Source organism: Ascaphus truei, chromosome 2, assembly GCF_040206685.1.
Source record: "Ascaphus truei isolate aAscTru1 chromosome 2, aAscTru1.hap1, whole genome shotgun sequence".
NCBI classification, from domain to species: Eukaryota; Metazoa; Chordata; class Amphibia; order Anura; family Ascaphidae; genus Ascaphus; species Ascaphus truei.
Genome location: NC_134484.1, coordinates 55,361,349 through 55,385,948, shown reverse-complemented (window position 1 = coordinate 55,385,948; position 24,600 = coordinate 55,361,349). Strand labels below are relative to the sequence as shown.

The 24,600-nt window shown below is 39.5% G+C and overlaps 1 protein-coding gene across 1 annotated transcript; it reads right to left on the bottom strand.

The window, feature by feature from the left end:
* Positions 1-8,222: 8,222 nt before the first annotated feature.
* Positions 8,223-24,218, bottom strand: KCNV1 (potassium voltage-gated channel modifier subfamily V member 1). Its single transcript, XM_075589006.1, has 2 exons — positions 23,153-24,218; positions 8,223-9,040 (listed from the first exon to the last, which is right to left on the bottom strand). Exons 1-2 carry the CDS (start codon positions 24,093-24,095, stop codon positions 8,532-8,534), a joined length of 1,452 nt encoding a protein of 483 aa, XP_075445121.1. The 5' UTR covers positions 24,096-24,218; the 3' UTR covers positions 8,223-8,531.
* Positions 24,219-24,600: the final 382 nt, after the last annotated feature.

Genomic DNA, 24,600 nt, shown 5'->3' with positions numbered 1-24,600 from the left:
GTGCTACTAAAGAAGTTTCACTTCAAAAACACACAGCATAAAATGCATACACAAATAATAACATGTAATGTCAAAGGGCTCAATAATCCCATCAAACACAGAAAAGTACAAAACGTCTGAAAAAAACAAAAAGCGGATATAGCATACCTGCAAGAAACGCCCCTAGACTCAAAGGAAAGTAGCAAATTACAAAGAGAATGGGTGGGATATTGTATCTTTTCCACAGCCATAGGGAAAAAAGCGGGGGTAGTCATCCTCATAAATTAAAACCTTCCCCTAGAATTAATTAACATGGAGAGTGACAGTGAGGGCCGATTTGTAGCTGCAGAAGTCAGGATTGGAGGATCAGATTACCTTCTGGGAAATGTATATGGCCCAAATGACCACAAAACGGAATTCTTCCATGAGATAACAAATAGGATTCTAAAACATAAAAACAGAATTATTATACTGGCTGGAGATTGGAATGCAGTCCAGGACATGTTCCTAGATATATCAAGCTCCAAGTGCAACACGCCGAAAGATAACAACCAAACAAAAAACATGAAATTGATCAAAGACGCAATAGTGGTAGTAGATGGTTGGAGGGCACTTAATCCACTGGAGAAGGTCTTCTCCTTCTATTCTAATGTACATAACTCTTTCTCTAGCATTGACACATTTCTAATAACTCCAAACCTACTAAGCAGGGTAGCTACCATAGAAATAGGAGAGATAATCATTTCCGACCATGCAATGGTGCGCCTAGATCTAGATAAAACAAGACCGAACACCTGGAGATTCCCGAATTATATGAGTAATAGTGAAGAGTTTGTAAACTATCTAAAGGTAGCTTGGGAGATGTTTGAGAACACAAATAAGGACAATAGATCGAACCACATACTCTTCTGGGAAACATCTAAAGCGGTGATGTGAGGAAATGTTATGGCATATATCTCCAGAAAAAAAGAAACAAGCTACCCAGGAATTCTGTACAGCAAGTAAAGAACTTAGTAAGGCATTTAGAGAATATTAAACAGCCCCAACACCTCGTAACAAAGAAGTCTATTACCAGAAAAAAGCAACCTGTGAGGTATGGTTAGGGAAAAAAGAACTGGTAAAAAGATCAGCAAGAGAGGCCAATTTGTTCAGATATGGGAATAAGACGGGAAGGTTATTAGGAAATCTTATGAGAAATGTCAAAACAGCTAAACCCATAACTAGAATATATGTTAAGTCAGAAATAACCACTGATTCCCCCCCCAAAAATTAGGTGGTCAAAAGTTATTATACTGAACTATATAAAGTAGGAAACATAGACACAATAGCAAGGGACACATTTGTCATAAACCGGCAGATACCTAGAATCAGCCAGGAAGATATGGATAGATTGAACTCCCCAATTACTCAAAAAGAGATAAACAATACGATCAAAAACCTCAACAATTTCAAGGCCCCAGGCCAAAATGGGCTTTCAGGGGAGTACTTCCACATTTTGAAAGAGGAGCTGTCTGAAGCCCTACAGCAACTGTATCATAAGGCATTAGAGGAGGCGACGTTCATGCAAACAAGTGAGATGGCCCGTATTATGATAATACATAAGCAGGGGAAAGATCCTCTAAGGCCTGAATCTTACAGACCAATCTCCCTGATAAACCAGTACACAAAAATATTTACCAAAATTATGGCGGACAGACTAGTGAACATTCTCCTGTCCATGATACACCCGGACCAGTCAGGATTTGTTAAGGGTCGGTCAGCAGTCAAAAATATCAGAAAAGTACTAGCCGCCATAGAATGGGTCCGGATGCATAAAATAAAGAACACATCCTTAGTAGCCATTGATGCTGAAAAGACATTTGATAATATAGTGTGGAATCATGTGTTCTTTGTTTTAGACAAATTTGGATTGAGCGGAAATTTTAATAATATGATAAAAGCTATATATAATAAACCAATGGTCAGAATAATAGCAGCAGGACACCTCTCGGACCCATTCCAGCTACATAGAGGAACGCGCCAGGGGTGCCCGCTATTGCCCTTGTTGTTAAACCTCGCAATAGAACCCTTAGCAATATATCTGAGGCAAATGATGGAATTTAAGGGTATTATGATGAATAAAACAGAATTAAAACTATTAATGTTCGCAGACAATATAATAATGTTTCTAACAAACCCTAACAAATTAATTAAACATGTACTGCAACAAATAGAAATCTTTGGGTCCTTTGCCGGATTTAAAATTAACATATCTAAGACGGAAATGATATACATTAAGGAACCCCTCAACATAAAAGAGACAACTATTTTCCCAGTAAAAATACCTAAAAAAAACATAGGATATCTAGGCATAATGCTGGAAGCAAATCTTTCCAGACTTTACGGTAAAAACGTTAAGCCGACAATTGTCACTCTTCGGTAGAGCAAATGTGATCAAAATGATATCATTCGCCAGACTTCTATACCCTATGCAAACCCTCCCTTTGCTACTGAAACACGCAGATGTAAACGAAGTACGCAGATCTAAACGAAGCGCGCACAGCAATGACAAAATTCCTGTGGGGATCTAAGAGAAGCAGAATAGCTTTTAAAAAACTACAGCTACCAAGTGAAATGGGAGGTATTAATTTACCAAACATTATCAACTACAATATAGCCTGTGTAATGAGAAACGTAGGGGACTGGATTCAAGGCACTAACCATTATTCCACCCTAGAACTAGAAAAAGCTTTCTCACCAGGGTCCTCCCTGAGAGAACTAATTCACAAAGGGTGGAGTGATATCCCATTAATTCAGAGAAACAACATTCTATTCAAAGACACTATAGTAACGTGGAAAACTGTTATGAAAAAATGTAAACTCTCTTTTACAACCTTAAGATATATACCAATTCAAGGTAACTCCAGCTTCACACCTGGGTCCATCCAATCTTCATTCCAAGTATGGAAAGAGAAAGGCATCACATGTCTAGATCATCTGATCAACAAAGATAAACAGGAATTCATGAAATTCCAAGAATTATCCGAAAAATTGGATATTCCCCAAAATCTTATACTGTACATGCCTTTTCACATACCCAGTTAATTAGTTACTGCAAAAAGTTGGCAAACTACAAAACAACCTTGCTCTTAAATAACACATTCAATAACTATTTTAGCTTAAATGACCAAAAAAAGCACACTATCAGAACTATGTAATATTATAAGAGATCAAGATATGATACACTTAGGGCTAGAAAAACGATTTCCCAGAGATACTGTACAAAGTATTGACCAACTGATAAAATGCAATCAGAGAATACACAAGATCATACCATCAGAGACATGGAGGGAAATGCAGTTCAAAATACAGTAACACACGGGGCATAAATCGCATCCACAAAACAGATAAAAACAAGGACAGAAGACACAACGAAATGGCCAAAGTGTAAGGTACCTAAAGCTGATCTCAAACATTGCCTCTGAACCTGTGAATACATTTCAGATACTGGTATCAAGTACTAGGATACATAAAAGCAAAACTAAAGATATCTTGAGTTAAAGACCCAATCCCTATGATCTCCGCTAACATAGATAACATACTGTACAAACTAATGACAATAGACAGACTGGAGACGTACTTGGACAGAAACAGAACACTGGGGGACTTCCATCACACGTTGGACTAGTTCCTAGAAGGGACAAATATGTGGATGGAAGATGGTATAGAACTTAAGGTTTAGAAACAAAGAAAGGGGAAATATCCAGGTAAAACCGATACTAGTCGAAAACGCTGGGATGACATGGAGGCGGGTTCCACAAATTGTATTAAAATGCATATCAGATATACAACAGTGAATATCATAGACTTATGCCTGGGAGGGTGTCTGAAACGGAGAACAAGAAGTGGACCAACACGACTAGTTGAGTTTATAGTTAATATAGAGTAGATTAAAATAGAGTATCACCGGCAGTTTTATTGAGAAAACCACATTGATATCAGGTTATGTAACAGAGGTATAAGACGGAAGGAAAATTGAGGAAATTGAAAATGCAATAATGGGAGGTCACAGTTTTGCTATACTATAAAATCGGCAAATTTAAGGCTCCTGTTTTTATCCAGGAATGGGGAGTAACCAAATTACTACAAATACAGATTACATGCGAACCCAAACGGGGAAATTGATAATAACCCAACAACCTATTAAATGTGGAAGGCGGAGCTGCTTCAATCCCACCCAAGTACTTGTGTCAGGACAAATGAGAAACTGTGGATACAATATGATGTATGCGACTAAACAATGTTCTATACTGTATCTGAAAATTAACTAAGCAAGTAGTATGTGACTCCAATAAAGATACTTGTGAGAAAAAAAAAGAAGTGATTACAGCAAAGTACAGTACACAGAAAAGCAGATGAACTGCAATACTACTTAGCAAAGACCGAACTATGTAATACATAAAACTGTGAAGTATTCAGGGGGTAAATCATCGCAATTGAAGGCTCAAGAGTGTTGTTAGTTAATATATTTGCCTAACCATTTATTTATTTACAGATTTGTAGGAGAAAATACTAGAATTGGACGTAGTGACAGTATCATAGGGGGTGACTTCAATGTGGTGGAAGACTGGACGCTTGACAGATTAGGAGACAAATGGCTACCTCAGTGCTCAAACACAATTAGGCAGCCTCAAAACTTTCAGAGAGCATCTTACCCTGGAAGACCCCCTGAGAATTCGGAACCCACTAGAAAGAGAATGCACGTTCTTTTCTCATGCACACAATATATTCTCCAGTATACAGTAGATCGTATCCTGATAGCAGCACATTTAATGCAGGAAATAAATATGACAAAAATTGAAAACGTTATCATCTCAGATCATGCACCAATTTGGATCAATATAAAACTTAATATCCCCAAGAACGTTTCCCGAAGCTGGCGTATGCACACATACGAGGCTGAGTCCAAAGAGTTTAAAGAATACCTGAGAAATCAATGGGCAAACTATGAGGAAGATAATAAGTGTAGCCATGTATTCCTTTTGGCTACTAATCTGCCCTGCCTAACACATAAACCCTGGTACAAGCGCAGGTAGTGTTAGGGTTAATCTGGGGTTTCCCCTGCAGTAAGCAGCTCCCTTGAGTGACAGGGGGTGGGCTAAAGCCTGTGTACTGCCCAATCAGGGGCTCAGATCTTGGACCCTCCTCCTGGGTACTTAAGGGGTTGCACAGCCAGAAATTAGTGTGTTCTCTCCCCTGGGAGTGTTCCAGGGAGCGTGGAATCAGCGCTCTGATCACCTTCCATCCCCTCCCTTAGGGAAGTGGGACAACTACCCCTCATCCCACCAGGAGGGGAAGGAAGAGCAGAGGATAGACTCTTGAGGCCTCAAGCCTCCTGGGTTGACTCAAGTGACCATCTGGAGGAGGAAAGAGATGTGTGAATCAGTTATATGCTGTATTCATTGCTGTTGGGAAGAATAAAGCATTCCAGTTATTTTATATATCCTGCCTGAGAGTGCAATTAATATGGGAAGTAGCAGACGAGTTCGCCTGCAGGGATTGCATACAGCTCTCCTGGAGTCGGCAAGAGATAGAGGTGCCGCATCAGTGAGAAAAAAACAACCATCACCCCAAAAGCCTGTCCTGTCTCCCCCTACAACAACGGTGGAAACTCAACCCTTCTAATCAAAGACAAAAAAAAATACTTCTTGCAAGGTTCTTGGTTTTAATGTTTTAAAGCTTTAGTATTCCGTTTTAGGTTAGTAAGCACGACACAGGCCTTATGGTGATTAACTAACATAAAAGGAGTAAATAGCACTGCAACAATGAAGAGAACTAGAGTCAACGTATCAAAAATAGAAAAAGGTTTATTGAGGCATCACGCCTAAAAGGACATAAAAATCGGAACCAAAGGTTCCTTTTTTGTTCACAACTTACCTTTTAAAGAAGGATGCACGCCAGGATGAAGAGATGGTTTTACCTGCAGTGACGAGTCCGTGAGTTCTTTTCCGACTATTATATACTATTGGCTTCTATGCCAAAGACTTGCTGCAATCTATCAGGTTGAACATAAAAATATATTTACCAAATCCAATTTTCTTTATTTTCTACACTAACCTCTGTTGTGGAACCTTATCAAACATCTTGGCAAAGGGATTTAATGGGATTAAAGGGATTTAATATAAAAACGAGATTGCACAGATCTGGTCTAATAAAATGAAAATGTATAACATCCAGATAGTGCCAATAATATCCATCTACATATAATAATAGTTTCTTGCTTGTCAACCCGCAGTTATAATCCCTAGAGCAGCAGACGTGGCACCCATTTTCTTCTAGCGTTGTAGAGTGTTCTGTTCAACTTTTAATTTATGTCACCTGGCCTCAGTAACTCATAAAACTCAGTTCATATTATTTTGTGCTTCAAGAGCTTTCAAGGTTACAAATACAATCAACAAAATAGATATCCCTGGGAGGTATGCTGTTAGTAGACAGTGTGTACTGCAACCCATCAGCTGGTTTAGCTCACACTGCTGCAGCTGTTGTTCTGAATAGCCGAGATTGTGTGGGTTCAACTTCTGAATTTTGGGGTTGACACCATACCCCATTACTAAGGTGCCTTAGACTTGTCAGCCCAATAAAGATTTCCCTTTTGAAGACTGATCCGCGGATCAAAGGAACTGCCGGATTCGCGGTGGATCCAAATAAGCAAAACAAATTTGACCATCTATATCCAGGACGTACTGTACAGAAACTCTGTAATATGCTAGTCTGAGACTTGTTATGGCTAACGGGATATTTCAGACAAATATCATGATCTACTGTTATAGGGTGTGGGTGCGCATCAGATATTTTTGGAGTTTTCATTGGCAACTGTAAAAACAATAATATATTCTGTAATGTTCCAAGATTTTCACTTTTGTTAAAAGAATATTCTTTATTAGGTGAAAAGTCTCATATGGTAATGCATGTGTTTTATTTATATGTTTATTACAAATCAGGAAAATTGACACTGGATAAAAATACTGCAGTATTTTTTAACTATATGAACAAAAACAGAAGGTGACATACTGGTGATGGCTGAGAATAAAATAATCAGCAGTCAGGAATAATTGTACTGTAATACAAAATTAATAATAAAGACAATTATTTTAACAGATCATTACAATAATTTCATAAAAAGTCCAAAATAATCTAGATATTTTCAGTGAATAAAGTACTGTACTTGAAATGTAGGAGTTTGGTGTTGATCTCATAGTGAAAGATATAATTCTGCAAATTGGAATTTTGTGAAATAATGTATATATGGTTCATTATTCAACCATTACTAAAGGCAATAAAGCATTAAAATACTGTTGATTCTTTTTTTATTAGTGTGAAATTACCATATTTATTATTTGGCGCAGGTCACTTAAGAGCAGAGGTTAATGTCACCTAAAACTAGTAGATTTGTTTGATGCCAAGGCACAGGAAAACTGCACCAGTTATAGGAGCACATTGTGATACAATATGTTATAATGTTGTGCTGATGATCTATTCTCCTGACTCCTCCTATACCATTTTCCCAAACGTTCATGGCACAAGTAGACCAATTTGAAGCAAAGCCCTTTGATACATTGATACAGAGTCACACAAAGTATAATTGATGCAAATTGCACCAGTTTGTGTCACTTGATACGTATCCCCATAAGCGTTAAAATTTGTTTTGAAACTGTAGCAGACAAATTCCAGATATGAATGTTTTTCCAATGAGACATGACATTTCTGTCCTGCATTTAAACACTTTCTGGGCAAACTACCCAGCTATCTGAACAAGCTCCTCACCCCCTACCATATGCAGCACTTATCATCTGAGATCTGACTCCAAAAGACTGTTCACAGTCCCAAGGTTCAACAAAGAATTTGTCCGCTCCTCCTTCTTATACAGTGCACCTCACGACTGGAACAACCTACCAGAGACTCTTAAAGTCCTCTCCAGTTTAAGTTCTTTCAAGACTTCAGCATTTTAATCTTTTTTGTAACTGTTAATTGTCTGTTAAATATGCCTATACCATACACTTATAACGTGTAACAATGTATTGGGATTATATGTCTTTGTCCAGGACATACTTGAAAACAAAACGTAACTCTCAGTATATTATTTCCTGGGAACACATTTTATAAATAAAATAAATATATTTAGTTGTAGAGGTTTATAAATTCTTAACATTAAGCTGTGCACTTTATTAAAAGATAAGCATTTTTAAAATACAAAGGAACATTGAACAATTACAAGTAATCTTAAAGATTGTATACAGATGCAGTAAACATTACCGCTCCCAGTAGCATGATGCTTTGCATGAACCCTTGCACATTATTCAACACTAGCGCTACTGAAAACAAAGGGTAAGGAGATAATGCACACATTATTTAATACATTATAATAATAATAATGTCTGCTGCATCTGTAGGTGAGCTTATGCTCCACAAAAAGCTGTACAGTACTTAGGTCCTTAAAAAGGGATGTCAAAATACTTTCGTGAATAAAATTATCACGATCAAAAAAATGTCAATTAGTGAAAATAGTTCAGAAATCACCAAAAGTCCTCTCCACCACTGCTTCTTGTGCTTGCCCGTTCTCTACTTTTTAGCTGCAGCATTTCCATTATACTTTTAGCATAAATGTCTCTTAAGTTAACATTGACCTCAGGTTCTGTAGTTGAATTCTTCATAAGTTTCTTTAAAGCTTCCTGCTGACGCAGTGCAGCTTCCTTCATCTTTAACGTAAAATAGCAGGCAGCAAAACGGTCATTTATAATTGCAATTGGCAATGCCAAAACTAATATTCCTGACAAAATGCACAAGAAGGCCACAATTTTACCAAGTGTGGTATCAGGTCTGATATCGCCATAACCCACTGTTGTCATAGAAGTTGTTGCCCACCACCAGGCGCACGGCACACTGGTGAATGTTGTGTCAGGGACATCGTGCTCAACAGCATATTCCAGGGCAGAAAATATGGATATGCCCACAGAAAGGAAGAGAAGTAACAGGCCCACCTCTTCATAGCACTGTGCAATAGTCATTCCCAAAGACCTTAAACCTGTAATAACAAAAGAGTGGTTTATTATTTATTCCATCCTTAACGTTCTTAAATCTTAATATTCTCTTGTACATCACTGTTTTGTTTTTCTATCAAATAATTTCAAATCACTGTACCACTGCTAACGAGAGATCTATATCCTAAAGCACTGTAAAACATTTATAAAGACGATGAAAAGACTCAAAGACTCAAAGACTCAAAATTACAAAAATATCACCCATTTATCACTGAAAGAACTGAACAATGTGTTGCAGGCAGTTATTAAAAAAGTAAATGGTGCCGACAAATCATTGCTTGCAAAAGTTGAATTACTCCTTCATTTGACACTTGCTTGGATCCATTATCTCGTTTTTTTGTTGTTTTTTTTTACAGTTCCAATGATACTACAAGTGAGTATCAATCACATAAGACAATGAACTCTGTGAGTTACATGCTACAATAGTGCTTCTGTAATGCAGCTTTACATAATCTTCCAAAAAGGAAGGTGTCACTGAAAAAATGATGTGTTACATAAACTGTACTCTACAAATGTTACATGAATATCGTGGGCTGTATTCTATTAGAATGAGTTACATGAAGCTTTAATGCCAGTGCCATTATGTTTCAATAGGAGCATTTTGCTATAAAATATTGGAGCAAAAATGTTGATCTGGATCAATTTGTGCTAGTGACCAGTGTGTAGTTTAAAGCTTGTTAATGGTGCCTCTTACATTCAGAGTAGATCTCTTAGGAGCAAAGTTTAATGCAAGCTTGGACCTGGTCGATTTATTCAATGCAAAGAAATAGGAAGACTGGACCATTTTTAGGCTATATATTAGGTACATCTCATTATAATATGTGCACCATGTAACTCCTCCCCAACTGCTCCTACTGACACTCCTCAAGTCGCAAGCTGGGTGCAGATGATGCCAAATTTGAGCAAAGTCTTTGATGCAGAGGGAAAATATTAAAATGCACGGGTCAGGTCCCAAAATTGCCATGATACAGAAACCCCTGTAGTCTTCAAAACCCTACACATACCATCCAAACAACGGTAACTGACTATTGGTTAGTACAGAATTTGGAGTTAGATGCCTTCAGATTTACAGTAACTACCAAAGAATCAAAGAAAATAGATCTCTACAGTATGTGAGGTTACATTTAATGTTCTGTAAAGGAAAAGATTTGTGCTCAATAAATATAATACTATAGTATAATAGTACGTATACTATATAAATGATCTTTTGTAGTATTGTTTTTGCAATTAGGTTTACATTAAAATTAAATGTATGCCATTTTAAACAAAACAAATACATGAGAGTCAGAGATTCTTCATAAATTAAGATATCTCTTATTCCATATAAAGCATACATTACCAGCAAAGGTAAGGAGACAACAGCACTCAGAAGGTATAAGCAGCTATAAACTGTATTAAAGAAACTTGCACATATATCCAACGTTTCGGTCCGCTGAACGGGACCTTCCTCAGGGAAGGAATCTTTGAATATATGTGCAAGTTTCTTTAATACAGTTTATAGCTGCTTATACCTTCTGAATGCTGTTGTCTCCTTACCTTTGCTGCTAATGTATGCTTTATTATTTTTTTATGACATAAGCACCAGGTCTATATATCACTACAGAAGTGCCAGATATTCATGATTTATTTTCTTATTCCATATACATACAATTTCTCTTTCAGGCTCTACTGCATTTTGATACTGATTTAACCTGATTAACTTTTTTTTTTTTTACCATGTTCAGTCATAGTTCTGCTCTTCAGGTAAGCTGCGGTATATTTTAATAACCGTGCACCAGGATTGCAACCACAGGTTTAATGGATTACATCTGTATTTAACTACTAATAATACATTTTCAAAGTTACAAAATGTAATAATTATAAAAAAGTCAAGAAATTAATTTGTTTTCATGACTTCACTTATAGGGGATATGATGAGAATAATACTGCAGTGCGTAAATCAAACAATATCACACATTTAAGGTGGAAAGCCAAGAATATCTTATTTATTTTATTTATTCATTTTTTACTTCATATTGTATACTTCTATTTCTGTAAATATTGGGGGTTATTTTGCAAAGTCTCTGCAAAACTGGGGCGAAAAGATAGGACTAGATTTACCAAAAGAAAAGTTACTGCATTGCTTTCAACAGGATTTTTTGCTTTGATATATTAAGTCCTGTTTATTGCTCTGTTTTTGTCCACATTTAGCAGTAGACTTTAATACATAGCCCCTATACAGTAGTTGTTAATATTTTGCAAGGCACAGTTTAAAAAAGTGTAGCTTGCACTTAATCACACAAATTCCATGGACCAACATTTCTGTTGCGTTCTTAATTATTTGACCTTATTTGATCATAATAATCACTTGCAGTAGATCATCTATCGGTCAGGATTCTTTAGAACAGCTGTCACAATGTTTAAAAACTGCTCTGAAATAATTACTGAAACTATGAAAAAATAGCATTATTCCTCATTTATGAGCCTATAGCAAACACATATTAAAAGAAGTGTGTTGTTTATTTTATGATGCCTGTTGTTGTATTATTTTTATATGCATTTGTGGGGCGTAGGGGTATTTTTTATATGTGTTCGGGGGGCTTGGGTGTTCAGTATTTTTGGACAAGCCACCTGGCAACCCTACATGCACTTGTGTTCTTGTTAATTAGGGTGTTTTTGTGTAGCTCATTTTTCTCCCTCCTTTTTTTCTGGACTAGCTGGTCGTGGTATACATTTTGTACCACTTTCATATAAAGCACTTTAGAAGTTGTGTACACTTTACCCATCTGAGTGGTTAGCTTGTCTCCGATACTATGCATATTGTAAATGGAGGGTGAATAGCTTGTGTGTGATTTTATTTAAATATTTTTATCTTTAGGGCTTGTGATGTGTATAATAAATTGGTTTTGTATTTTATGGCTGCTAGAGTGCTTTGCTTGGGTTCTTTTTTTCTCCCCTGATTTATTGTATGTTTTACCCTTGAGCACCACTACAGGTATTACTTGCATTGTGGATTTTGGCACCAATAATACTGTAGTTTAAAATTCAGCAAATATTCTTTTTTGTTAGTGACAAAAACCTATATATATATATATATATATATATATATATATATATACATGTAGAGGTATCAGTACCGTGTTAGCCGAGCTTCAATAATCAAAAAATAAATAGATGATACCGTTCTGTGGCTAACGAAATGCTTTTATTTGTGCGAGCTTTCGAGATACACTGATCTCTTCTTCCGGCGATGTTACAATGAATGAAGCAAGGATTACTTAAAAACAGTGTCTCTTGGAATGTTATCTGTGCTGGTCCTTCCCCCGGTGTAGATGAGATTTATGGCTGGAGGTGTCAAAGGGTAACTGAAAGCAAGTGAAGAAAGAGTGTGTATGTGTATCAGTGTGAATAAAAATGAATGGAGAGCCCACAGTATAAACAGTGCTCTACACAAGGTGTGTGTGGAGTGAGAGGGGATATAAATGGTGTGGGTGGGTGTGGAAATGTGAGAGTTTGTAGCACAACTAAAAGTGTGTGTGGATACTATGTGGTCCCTATTGGTGTATAGGGATGGAAAAATAAGGAGTATTAGTAGTCCATTCATTTTTATTCACACTGATATACATACACACTCTTTCTTCACTTGCTTTCAGTTACCCTTTGACACCTCCAGCCATAAATCTCATCCACACCGGGGGAAGGACTAGCATAGATAACATTCCAAGAGACACTGTTTTTAAGTAATCCTTGCTTCATTCATTGTAACATCGCCGGAAGAAGAGATCAGTGTATCTCGAAAGCTCGCACAAATAAAAGCATTTCGTTAGCCACAGAACGATATCATCTATTTATTTTTTGATTATTATATATATATATATATATATATATTATACAGTATATAAATGTCTTATTACCTCACAATTGTTTCCACGAATTGGAGCAATCACGAGATTCTGGCCGACATATATAGATTGCCAAGCATTCATCAGCTTCCTATTTGCAATCATCTATTCAGCTCCAGAGACTTAGTTCACCCGTGAACAACATACCCAATATCTCATATTGGAGATTACAGCTATCTGGTGTCTTACCTTATATCTCATGTATTTTATATTGTATGTATTTTTATTCTGCTAGCGGACGTAGGTTGTCCTATTCTTTTATTAAATCTGCTATACATTTATCTTGCACTAGGATTGTGCGCTTTTCCTTTTTTGCTATATATATATATATTGTACTGCACCTTGGTTACAAATCTTTCTTTATCGTTATGGATATCAACATCTAAAAAATATAATGGTATGCCTATTCCAATTTGCAGTTAATCTGATGGGTATACTGGAGCTAGAGTTTTAGTCTCTGTATAAAAGTGGCAAGTAGGGAGAAGGAGGAGCTCAGTGAGTAAAGACACTGACTAGCACTGAGTTTGAAGCAGGGGAACCTGATTCGATTCCCGGTGTCGGCTCCTTGTGACCTTGGGAAAGTCACTTTATCTCCCTGTGCCTCAGGCACCAAACACATATATTTAAAAGATCCACAGGGCAGGGACCTGTGCCTGCAAAATGTCTCTGTAGAGGCCAATGTAAAACTAGCAGCGCTATACAAGAACATGCTATTATTTTTTTATATATAAATCTGTCCAAAGAAATAGATTGTCCTCTATATACCTTTTGCTGAACCTTCCATGTATAACAAAGTTCAGATCAGAAAACAAGTGGTGAGCTTCATATTAGTGCGGCATATGTGTTGGCGTATGATAGCAAAATGTGTTACAGTTAACTACAGATAGAAATATTGGTGCTACTATAGCATGCAGTCTACTTAATCTACTAAACAAAGGAACAATATGGTATGTATTTTCTACTATAGCATGCAGTCTACTTTATCTTCTAAACAAAGGGTCTACTTTATCTACTAAACAAAGGAACAATATGGTACTGTATGTATTGGTTTTTATTATACTACAAAGGAACAATATAGCTCATTGGTTTTTAACGATAAACAGTTCGTATGTCTTTAAGAAATTGTAAAAACAAATCTTCTGCATCCTTTCTTAGCACTTTCCAGCAAATGTGATCAAGGTGTGATTGAAATAGCTCATTAGGAACGCCTCTCATTTTCTTCAAAATGCGTATTTTGGCATCCAACCACGACCTTTCAATCCCTTGCGTGTTTGCTCCCGACACTAGATCCACGTAATTTTCTTGATGGTTCACCGTAAAATGCCTGTAACCAATAGCATTTCCATTTCCATATGCAAGCCACTCGTCGGAATGAATCACTGAACCAATTTCGCATTCCCGCTGAATAATTGATATCAGAGTGTTTCTATCACGCCGATGCGCATAAAAATACCGACAATCAGAGCCTTGCTTGAGACCAAAAACACACAGGACACCTACAAGCTCATATTGAACCCCCAAAATAACCACAACATATATATAAGCATACAAGTGTCACAGAGGAGTGCTACTGAGCATGGCAATATATATTTAAAACCAGAGACAGAACATGAAACACAGACAGAGCTCAGTGCACATCCAGTGAAACTTATACACGGTACAGTGCCTATATATATATGTTGAGATATCTATTAAATAAAATGGTCTTTTAGTTTAACATTTTGGCCAAAGTGTTGTAAGCCCTTGAGCCACTACACGGCAGACCACATCTCAAGGGTACCTAACACTGATATAAATTCTTAATAACCTGTGCATTACCAGGAAGAATGATTTATAATAAATCTGTCAAAATTAGTTGCATAGTTCTAAGTCTGATTGAACCTCTTATTAACCTGTACATTACCAGGTTATAGGACTTAAATTGCCCCATCAGCACCTACACCCATCATTATTAATTCACTATTGCAAGCAGTAGCGGGGGTTTCTCTATAGTTTAATGCACAGGTTATTAAGAATTTATATTAGTGTTAGGTACCCTTGAGATGTGGTCTGCCGTGTAGTGGCTCAAGGGCTTACAACACTTTGGCCAAAATGTTAAACTAAAAGACCATTTTATTTAATAGATATCTAAACATATATATTTAGACACTGTTCCGTGTATAAGTTTCACTGGATGTGCACTGAGCTCTTTCTGTGTTTCATGTTCTGTCTCTGGTTTTAAATTGAGACCAAAAACCCAAGGCCCATCAGTTCTACGTCCATGGTTCCTGTTGTTTTGCAAATTTGCATCTTCAGAAAGAGGAGCGTTATCGCCGTTTAGCATTCTTCCACGATTATATTTTCGCCGACCAGCAAATTGCTTCATCAATTTGGATGGGGTTATCGTCTGTGCCAACAAACTTGCCTCGCGCACGATGAGAAACGATGGCTCCACACACCTCTTGGCACATATTAAACCAGTCAGTTACGGTATTGTAAGACTTTCCCGTAAGAGTCACTGTTGTGTTCATAGGTATTTCCATGACAAAAAAGAACACCAGTTCAAAAATTTTGCACAAACTTAGGTTGCAGTGTAATTTTGGTTTATGTCCGTATAAAGGAAAAATGTGTTTCATTTTCAAACAGAAAGTGAAGTTTGGCACCCTTTACGAACACTTCGAAATACAGGTCTGTATTCCCCAACTATGTCGCACTTTCTTTTCTCTTGCATTACACTACCACTTCGATGACAAGGCTCTGACTCTTGTGGTACATCCAGAAGATTATTTTCACGTAACAATGCAACTGCGCTGTCTTCTTTGCAGATGATATTTTTATAGAAATTGTTTAACAACATTATAGAGGGATAAACTGATATGCACAGTCAACTGACTATAGGAATTCAAATGAGGGTTAAACTGACAGAATGCACGTGATGGTTAAACTGACAGAAGTGGACCACAGATCACCGGTAGACTGCATTGCTCTAATAGCACCAAAATATTTCTCAAATTTAAAGCATTTTATCTGTAGCAAAAAAAATATTAGCAAAAGTAGATCAAAGGGGGACACATGTAATGAATGTTAATATCGTAGTAAGAACTTCATACACTGTCCTTATGCCTTCATTTTGGGGTATACATGTATATAAACTAGCTAAATCATGTGGCGCAAAGAACGATCGAATCATGTATAGTAATAGTGTTGATTAGGTTGAGGAAACGTATGTGTAACGACAAAGACCATGTAATGTTTCCACACATGGCTAGAAAATAAAATCAACCAACTGAGAAATGGGTTGGCAGAAAGAGCCCTTAACTGAGATAATAGGTCACTGGTGGGCAATATACACTGAATTTTGGGAATAGTATATGCTTTAGAATGGATCTGATAGAAATGTACATACGTATACTGATGTCACCCTATCTATTACAATATTTAAACTGGTGATCTAATGAATGACATCTCTTTCACACAGTTTTTAATATACACTGGGTGTAGGGTATATTAAGATGTTGATTAGCTATTTGTATCATCTTAGAAAAGGTCCAATCGGGGATGGAAATCTTGATCTTCCGTAATAAACTTCTCTATCCTGTGTCTTTGTGTATGTGTGTGTGTGTGTGTGTATATATATATATGATCCTTTGAAAAAGTCACTCACGTGACGAAACTAGTCAGGACGTCATGACGTAGTGACGCAATGACGTCATCACGCAGGTTGAGGCTGTGTCGAGTTCTGCCAATTTCCTATTACACACGAAGAAAGGTAGAGGATACTTCCGGGCAAAACAGAGATGTTATTGCGGAGTTGGGTGCTCTAAGGTCTGAATGCTGGGACTATGATTTCACGTCAGGCACATGGAGTGAAGTAGCTGACAACTGGATATCTTCCTACTACACCGGATGGTGTTTCAGCTACCTGCCTAACACCACCACCCCTCCTGCTTACACTGACTACCATCTTCCATCCAGCCACGGATAAGCATCCTCATTTACCTCTTGTGTATATCTACAGCAATATCTGTCTTTCTACCCTCCTACAGTCTCAGCTGGTTTACAGATTGTCTCTCTTGAATGCTTTTTCACTATTTGAAGTGAGTGCAATTCCTGGCGGCCACTTTCTGCTTTTTAATAAATTGTCAATTTTTACAAACAATATTATGCCATGGAGCTGGTGCTTCTTTTTGTCTTTGTTATGTATATATATATTCTAGTCCTATGACATAAATTGTTAGTCCAATAAAAAAGGTATCACCTAATACTGAAGAACATATATATATATATATATATATATATATATATATATATATATATACACATATAGATAATTGCAGCAACCAGCACTCCCATATCACAAGGTAGGGGGGGGGGGAAATATTCCTCTCCAGCAGGCACCGGAGTGAGGCGAGGGGGAGGGGGGCTGGCTTCCTCTTCCTGCTGCAGCTTCTCCTCTATCCCTGGCTGCCGGTACAGGAAGGGGGGGGGGGGAGAGACTCCTCTCTGTGCTGCAGCTTCTCTTCTCCCTGCCGGTGTAGTGTGGTGGGCTGGTCTCCAGCACAGGATGGATGGGCTGCGAGGGGGAATCCACACACACTCACGGCGTCCCTGTAGGCCAAATCTACTCGCCACCTAGTACCAAACGTGTGCTGCTTGGGCCAATATTTACTCGCCCGGTGGTTAAATCCACTCGCCCGGGGCGAGCAAATGTATAGGTTTGTCGAACACTGTATATATATATATATATATACACAGTGCTTGACAAATCACCCAAAAATCTACTCGCCGATCCAAAAAATCTACTCGTCACCTAGTCCCGCCCCAACCGCGCCTCTAGTCCCGCCCCGCCCCTAGTCCCGCCCCCAACCCCACCTCTAATCCTGCCCCCAGCCCCGCATTAAAAAAAAAACATAAATGAAAAAAATTGAATAAATTCCTAGTAAGAACATTCGTTTTTGACATAAGTTTATTTATTTTATTACATTATACTACAATTAGTCCTTGTTATGTGTGTATGTGTGTGTGTGTGTGTATAAATGTTGAATCTAGAAAAAAAAGCCACATGTGAATGACTAATATCCTGCACCCCTTAACTAGTGCCTGGATGCCCCCACTTCACAATATTTAAAGCAGCAATTCCACCTGGGATCTTACCTGATCCGCAGTCCCTCAATGTCCAGGTACCTCATTCCCGCAATGTTATACATTTGAGGGGAGGTGTTCCCTACCTATCTTCTGGGTTACGGGGATTCCGATGTCTTCCGTGTGAAGCTTGAGTCAGATCTGGAAGAAAGCAGTTATTTCGGTGTAGTATAGGGCAGTTAAGATATACAGGGTAAATAAAATATCCAGATTGTGAGACAGAGAGAGGGTGAGACAGAGAGAGGGTGAGAGAGACGGAGAGAGAGAGTGAGAGAGAGTGAGAGAGAGAGTGAGAGACGGGGAGAGGGTGAGAGACAGAGAGAGGGTGACTGTGGGGGGATGGGGTGACTGGGTGGGGTGATTGGGGGGTGGGGTGACTGGGTGGGGTGATTGGGGGGTGGGGTGACTGACTAGGTGATTGGGGGGGGTGGGGTGACTGACTGGGTGATTGGGTGGGGTGACGGGGTGGGGTGATTGGGGGGGTGGGGTGACGGGGTGGGGTTATTGGGGGGGTGGGGTGATGGGGTGTCTGACTGGGTGGGGATTACTGACTGTCTGACTGGGTGGGGTGACTGGGCGACTGGGCAGGGGGCGGGGGCGTGGGATGACTGACTATGACTGACTTTTGACTGACTTTTGACTGCCTGGGTGGGGGGGTGGGATGACTGACTATGACTGACTGGGTGGGTGGGGGTGACTGACTGACTGGGTAGGGGGGTATGACTGACTGACTGGGTGGGGGGGTATGACTGACTGGGTGGGGGGGGGGTGACTGACTGGGTGGGGGGGGATGACTGGGTGGGTAGGTACCTCTGGTGTCCTACACGTTCTCTCTCTCTCTCTCACATACACACACTCTCTCTCATACCCATACACACACACTCTCTCTCATACCCATACACACACACTCTCTCTCATACCCATACACACACACACTCTCTCTCATACCCATACACACACACTCTTTCTCATACCCATAAACACACACTCTCATACCCATACACACACACTCTCTCTCATACCCATACACACACACTCTCTCTCTCTCCCATACACACACACACACACACTCTCTCTCATACCCATACACACACACTCTCTCTCTCCCATACACACACACACACACACACACACACACACTCTCTCATACCCATACACACACACTCTCTTATACACACACACACACACACACTCTCCCATACACACACACTCTCTCTCATACCCATACACACACACTCTCTCTCTCTCCCATACACACACACACACACACACACACACACTCTCTCTCATACCCATACACACACACTCTCTCTCTCCCATACACACACACACACACACACACACACACACACACTCTCTCATACCCATACACACACACTCTCTTATACACACACACACACACACACACTCTCCCATACACACACACACACTCACTCTCTCCCATACACACACACACACGGATGGGACGGAGAAACACCCCGCTACTACCTCCCGCCCTGCGCGGGCAGCGGGAGTGCGGGGAGGAGGGGGGTGTAAGAGAAACACCCGAGCCGCGCAGGCAGCAAGAGGGGGGTGAAACACGTGAGCCGCGAGGGCAGCGGGAGGGGGGTGAAACTCCTGACCCGCGCGGAAAGCGGGAGTGCCAGAGGGCTGGGGAGAGAAACACCTGAGCCGCGTTGGCAGCGGGAGCGCCGGAGGGGGGGGGAGAGAAAGACCCGAGCCGCGCGGACAGCGGGAGCGCTGGGGGGTGGGGGGGGGAGAGAAACACCCGAGCCGCGTGGGCAGCGGGATGGGGGCAAAACACCTGAGCCGCGCAGGCAGCGGGAGCGCCGGAGGTAGAAACACCTCTGCTACCTCCCGCGCGGGCAGCGGGAGCGCCGGGGACCGATGTATCAGTATATATATAAATATTTATTAAAGTGCATTAAATTCCCCCCACCTCAAGCATCTGTCCACAATCCTCTCCATGACCGGATCAGTGCAGGTCTTGTAAGTAGGAGGTGACAAGATTATACAAGAGGATATATAGGAGGAGGAGGAGCAGCAGACACGCTCGCGCAGTCCCAACCCCCCCCCCCCCCATTACTTACCCGTGCAGAGAAGGAAGGGCGGTTTGAAGTCCTGGCAACTCCAAGCCGCGTCACAGCCAGAGGGATTTTTTTTTTTTTTCGAGCAGGGGATTTTGTTTTTGCAGAGCAGGGGAAAAGCTACTGGCCACGAGCCAATATCCAATCGCAGCTGGCGAGTTGGCGACCGGGTTTGTCGAGCACTGAAGATATATATATATCTATATACTGAGTTAAGTTATGGCGAGTAAAAAAAGTGACAAAAACCCTCCACAGCAAAGCAAATAAGCAAATGTAAATACAACTGTATGCTCATCTGCATGTCTTAGGCAGGTCTGCAACCCCGCCTTTCACCATTATCCCCCAGCATACAGCACTTCCACTGCAGCAAGGGATTCTGGGAAATGACATGCAAATATATATGTATATGTATATATATATATATATAGTTATACGTTACCGTTCCAAGGATTGGTAAACAAGAGACAGCACTCAATGTTGAAAATCAAAGTGTATTAGTGAAAGCAAAAATACATCCAGAAACCCAACGTTTCGGTCCTACAGAATGGGACCTTCCTCAGGGGGATGTATTTTTGCTTTCACTAATACACTTTGATTTTCAACATTGAAAATTGTTTACCAATCCTTGGAACGGTAACGTATAACTACATTCTCTATATGGGACGTGCACCTGTGGCTTACCAGCACCTATTGGAGTGCCAACTGCCTTATCTGACTATATATATATATATATATATATATATATATATATATATATATATATATATGTATTATTATTTTTTCTATGTGGTTGAGTAATGCATCATATTGTATCTGGCACAGTAGAAGTTATTACACCCACTGGCACATGCTAGTGGATGCAATGGTGTGGCAGCCCTACCTCTTTTTCCCACAGAGAAAATGCCATTACAACACTGGAGGATTGTGTGTGTCCTGCTGCAACGGACTTGTTGGAGCAATAATGACTGCTACTGTACATCCGTATGCTGCTAAACGCACATTACTGCACACGTTCTGCAATACTGTGTGATTCTGGCTTTGTGGGGTTTACTAAAATTGGTACATTTAACTCTCATGATCTGATATTGAAAAAACAATGTGGACATGGGAAATAGGCTTTTTGTGCCTGAAGTATCCACTTCTGTGAAAAGTTGGTTTAATGATTCGCTGTACAATTTTCGTAATTAATTATATAACATCTTTTAATACTCCTCAGGAATATGCAGTGCATGGAAAGAATATATTTATATTTTAGCACACCTTCGTTTATTGTAGACATTTAACAGAGGATGTCAGATATTCATCCCTTCTATGCTACAGTATATTTTTGTGAAATATTCACAAAGAACGCTTCACATTCTCACTTGAAGTGCGTGATCACACAGGTTATAAATACTTTATTTTTCCTTGTGTGCGGTTTTAAATTGCAGATCACATACACGTGGGGCTAGAGAAAAGCATTTGCAGTTTTGTTTTAATTAGACCAGATGGTAAAGTATAGTAACTTTGTATAGTAATAAAAAGTATGCAAAATTTGGAGTTTCGCAACAAAAGTAATATTTTCATAAACAGTAGAAATTATTTTTGCACGTGGGTTAATTTTTAAATATGCTAGGGTAAATGTATCTGATGCATTTCATGTACTAGACAAGGGGTGGCCAACTTCAGTCCTCAAGGGTCACCAAAAGGCCAGGTTCTCAGGAGATCCCTGCTTCAGCACTGGGGGCTCAATCATACTCATTCAGTATGGCAAGAGCCACTGATTGAGCCACCTGTGCTGAAGCAGGGATATCCTGAGAACCTGACTTAAATTTGTTTTATTCTTCTTAATCTTTTTAACTTCCTACATTAGAGACTGCTCTTTGTAAGAAAAAGTAGAGTGGCTCTGCTGTAAGTATAAAAACATAAAAATATTTAAAAAATACATATACTGTATATACAGATATAGCACACATTACCACACTCATTAACACAATGCGTTGTGTTAACGCTGGCACATTATTTAATATTATCGCTATTGAAAATAATGGTTAAGATAATTGATGCATTACTTAACGCGTCATTTTGTGTGTTTTTTTTTTTTTTTGCATTAATGAGGCCAATAACATCTGCTACATCTATACACAAGATAGGCAATTGAGGATTCTGAATATTTATTGAGCATTTTAGGTATGTAATGAATGTGTTAACCTCTAGGCAGATAAGAACATTAGTAAAGGCGATCTGGTAAAAAAAAAAACAAAAAAAAAAAACAGAACAAACCAATATTCATGCATCCCTGCTCTAAAGGCCTTAATCCGACGGGAGTGCCCAATATGTGGAAATATAAAATATACATAGATAACATTTACCAAAATAGCTGGTAAAAGAGAAATATGTCCACAATATAATTTCTCCATAGCTTTATGTACCTGAAAAGAAGCCACAAATATAGAATTTAAATATACAGTCCCAATTACAGTAGATCAAATATGAACTATATAGATTTATTATATTAATTAATGTGAAACAATCAGATAAGTATTAGCATTAATTTTTACAAAAAGCCACCTTTAATTTCAAAATTCTGATACTTGTCTGATTTATTGAAGGAGTCAGATACCAATGCACCCTGTTAAAAATGTACTGTAATTGGCATTTATTCATTTTAGTCATAACCAATAGCACCCATTCCCAAACATAGAATAAGAGTTAATGTTTTGTCTTCTTCTAGTAGAAACCTTTGGAATATTTAGTAGAAATAAATACAATTCGTTTGATTATTGGGATTGTGCAGGGAGACACTAGATTGATCAAAATAACTAACAGGAGTCCTATGTAGTGATTCTATTAAATCATTTGGTACAATCTTTTGTGAATTTCCACTTCCATTGTCTTTGCTATGAAAAAAAATGACTACTCATGTATACAATAGTTTTTTTCTTTTCAAATATACCATGTATAATTTATACATAACTACTAACTCAGTTTTGGTGATTAGTAATTTCTGACTAATACAGTACATTACCTGTTGAGTGTCTGCCCAGCTTCAACATCCTCAGAGATCTCATGAGTCTCAGAATCTGAACAATCTTGCCCACATTCTCTAGTTCTGTACTCTCTCCAAACAACAGCTCCACTATAAGGGTGATGTAAAAGGGCAAGACTGCAATTATGTCTATGATGTTCACCATGCTCCTCAAGAAACTGCACTTGTCGTTCACACAGAGAAACCTAAGGGTCAGCTCCAATGAGAACCACGTGATGCAGACATATTCCAAAGCATTAAATAAAGGGGGATCTATGAAGTTGACCTCAGATGAGATTAGGGCCATGTTCGCTATGGAGACAAATACAAAGGTCATGGAGAGGGTACCAAATGTCTTGGCAGCCTTGGAGGAACTAGGTTTCTCTAGGACGTCCCATAGCTTCTGCCTCAGAGATTGGAAGAGGACACCAGAGAAATCCTCTTCTTCGGCCCCCAGCCCCTCTTCGTCGCTCTTAATGTCAAGGGTCTCACTTTTAAGCTTCTTCCTGAAGTACCTGTCCCTGCAGCAGAGGCCAATGCTAAGCTCGTCTATGCCCCAGTACTCGATCTCCTGCAGAAAGGACACCGCACACAGCTGATCCATGAGATGGAGCCGCCCAGTCTTGTAGTAGTTCATTATGTACTCAAACATTTGGGAGCTCCGGTCAAAGAAGTACTCGTTGTCCAACAAGTTGGCATCGTCGCACAGGTCGTACACGGCATCGCCCCCAGAGGCTGCTAACCTGCCCAGCCGTGTCTGTGGGTGGCTAGATAGGGTTTGATAGGACAGGACAAAGCGGCTGCCTCCGACGTTGACGGTGAGATGGTCCCGGGGGGCTGCAGAGGAGTCGCTGTAAAAGACGCTGGAGTCCAAGGACACGGCAGAGTCCCAGTCGCCTTCGCCTGTCTCCTCGCACGGGGAGAAGGACGCGGGCAGCTTCATGGCGCTGCTGCCACACTGCGGGGGCGCCTGGACTTGGTCTCCATCAAAGGGCAGCCGGGATCTCCGATTGAAATGGATACCTGACTCCTGAGCATGGGGGATATTGAAAGCCACTGGAGCGCTGCTTCTTTCAGCCAGCGGAGGTGGCGCTTTGTAGAGTTTGTGCTTGTCCAAGTTACGAGTACTGCTTGTAAAAGGGAGCCTGGTTCTTTGTACCCAGAGGTTTTGGAGGAAGGGTAATTAGTTCCGGGGGGACAGTTTATTTGACCCTCTTTGGGGTAAGAACGAGAACTACCCTGAGTGAAGCGACCGCACAGAACACAGCTCAGTGTGTGAATACATACAGCATATCTCTGTGTGTATGCATATAGCATATCTCTGTGTGTATGAATATAGCATATCTCTGTGTGTATGCATATAGCATATCTCTGTGTGTATGCATATAGCATATCTCTGTGTGTATGCATATAGCATATCTCTGTGTGTATGAATATAGCATATCTCT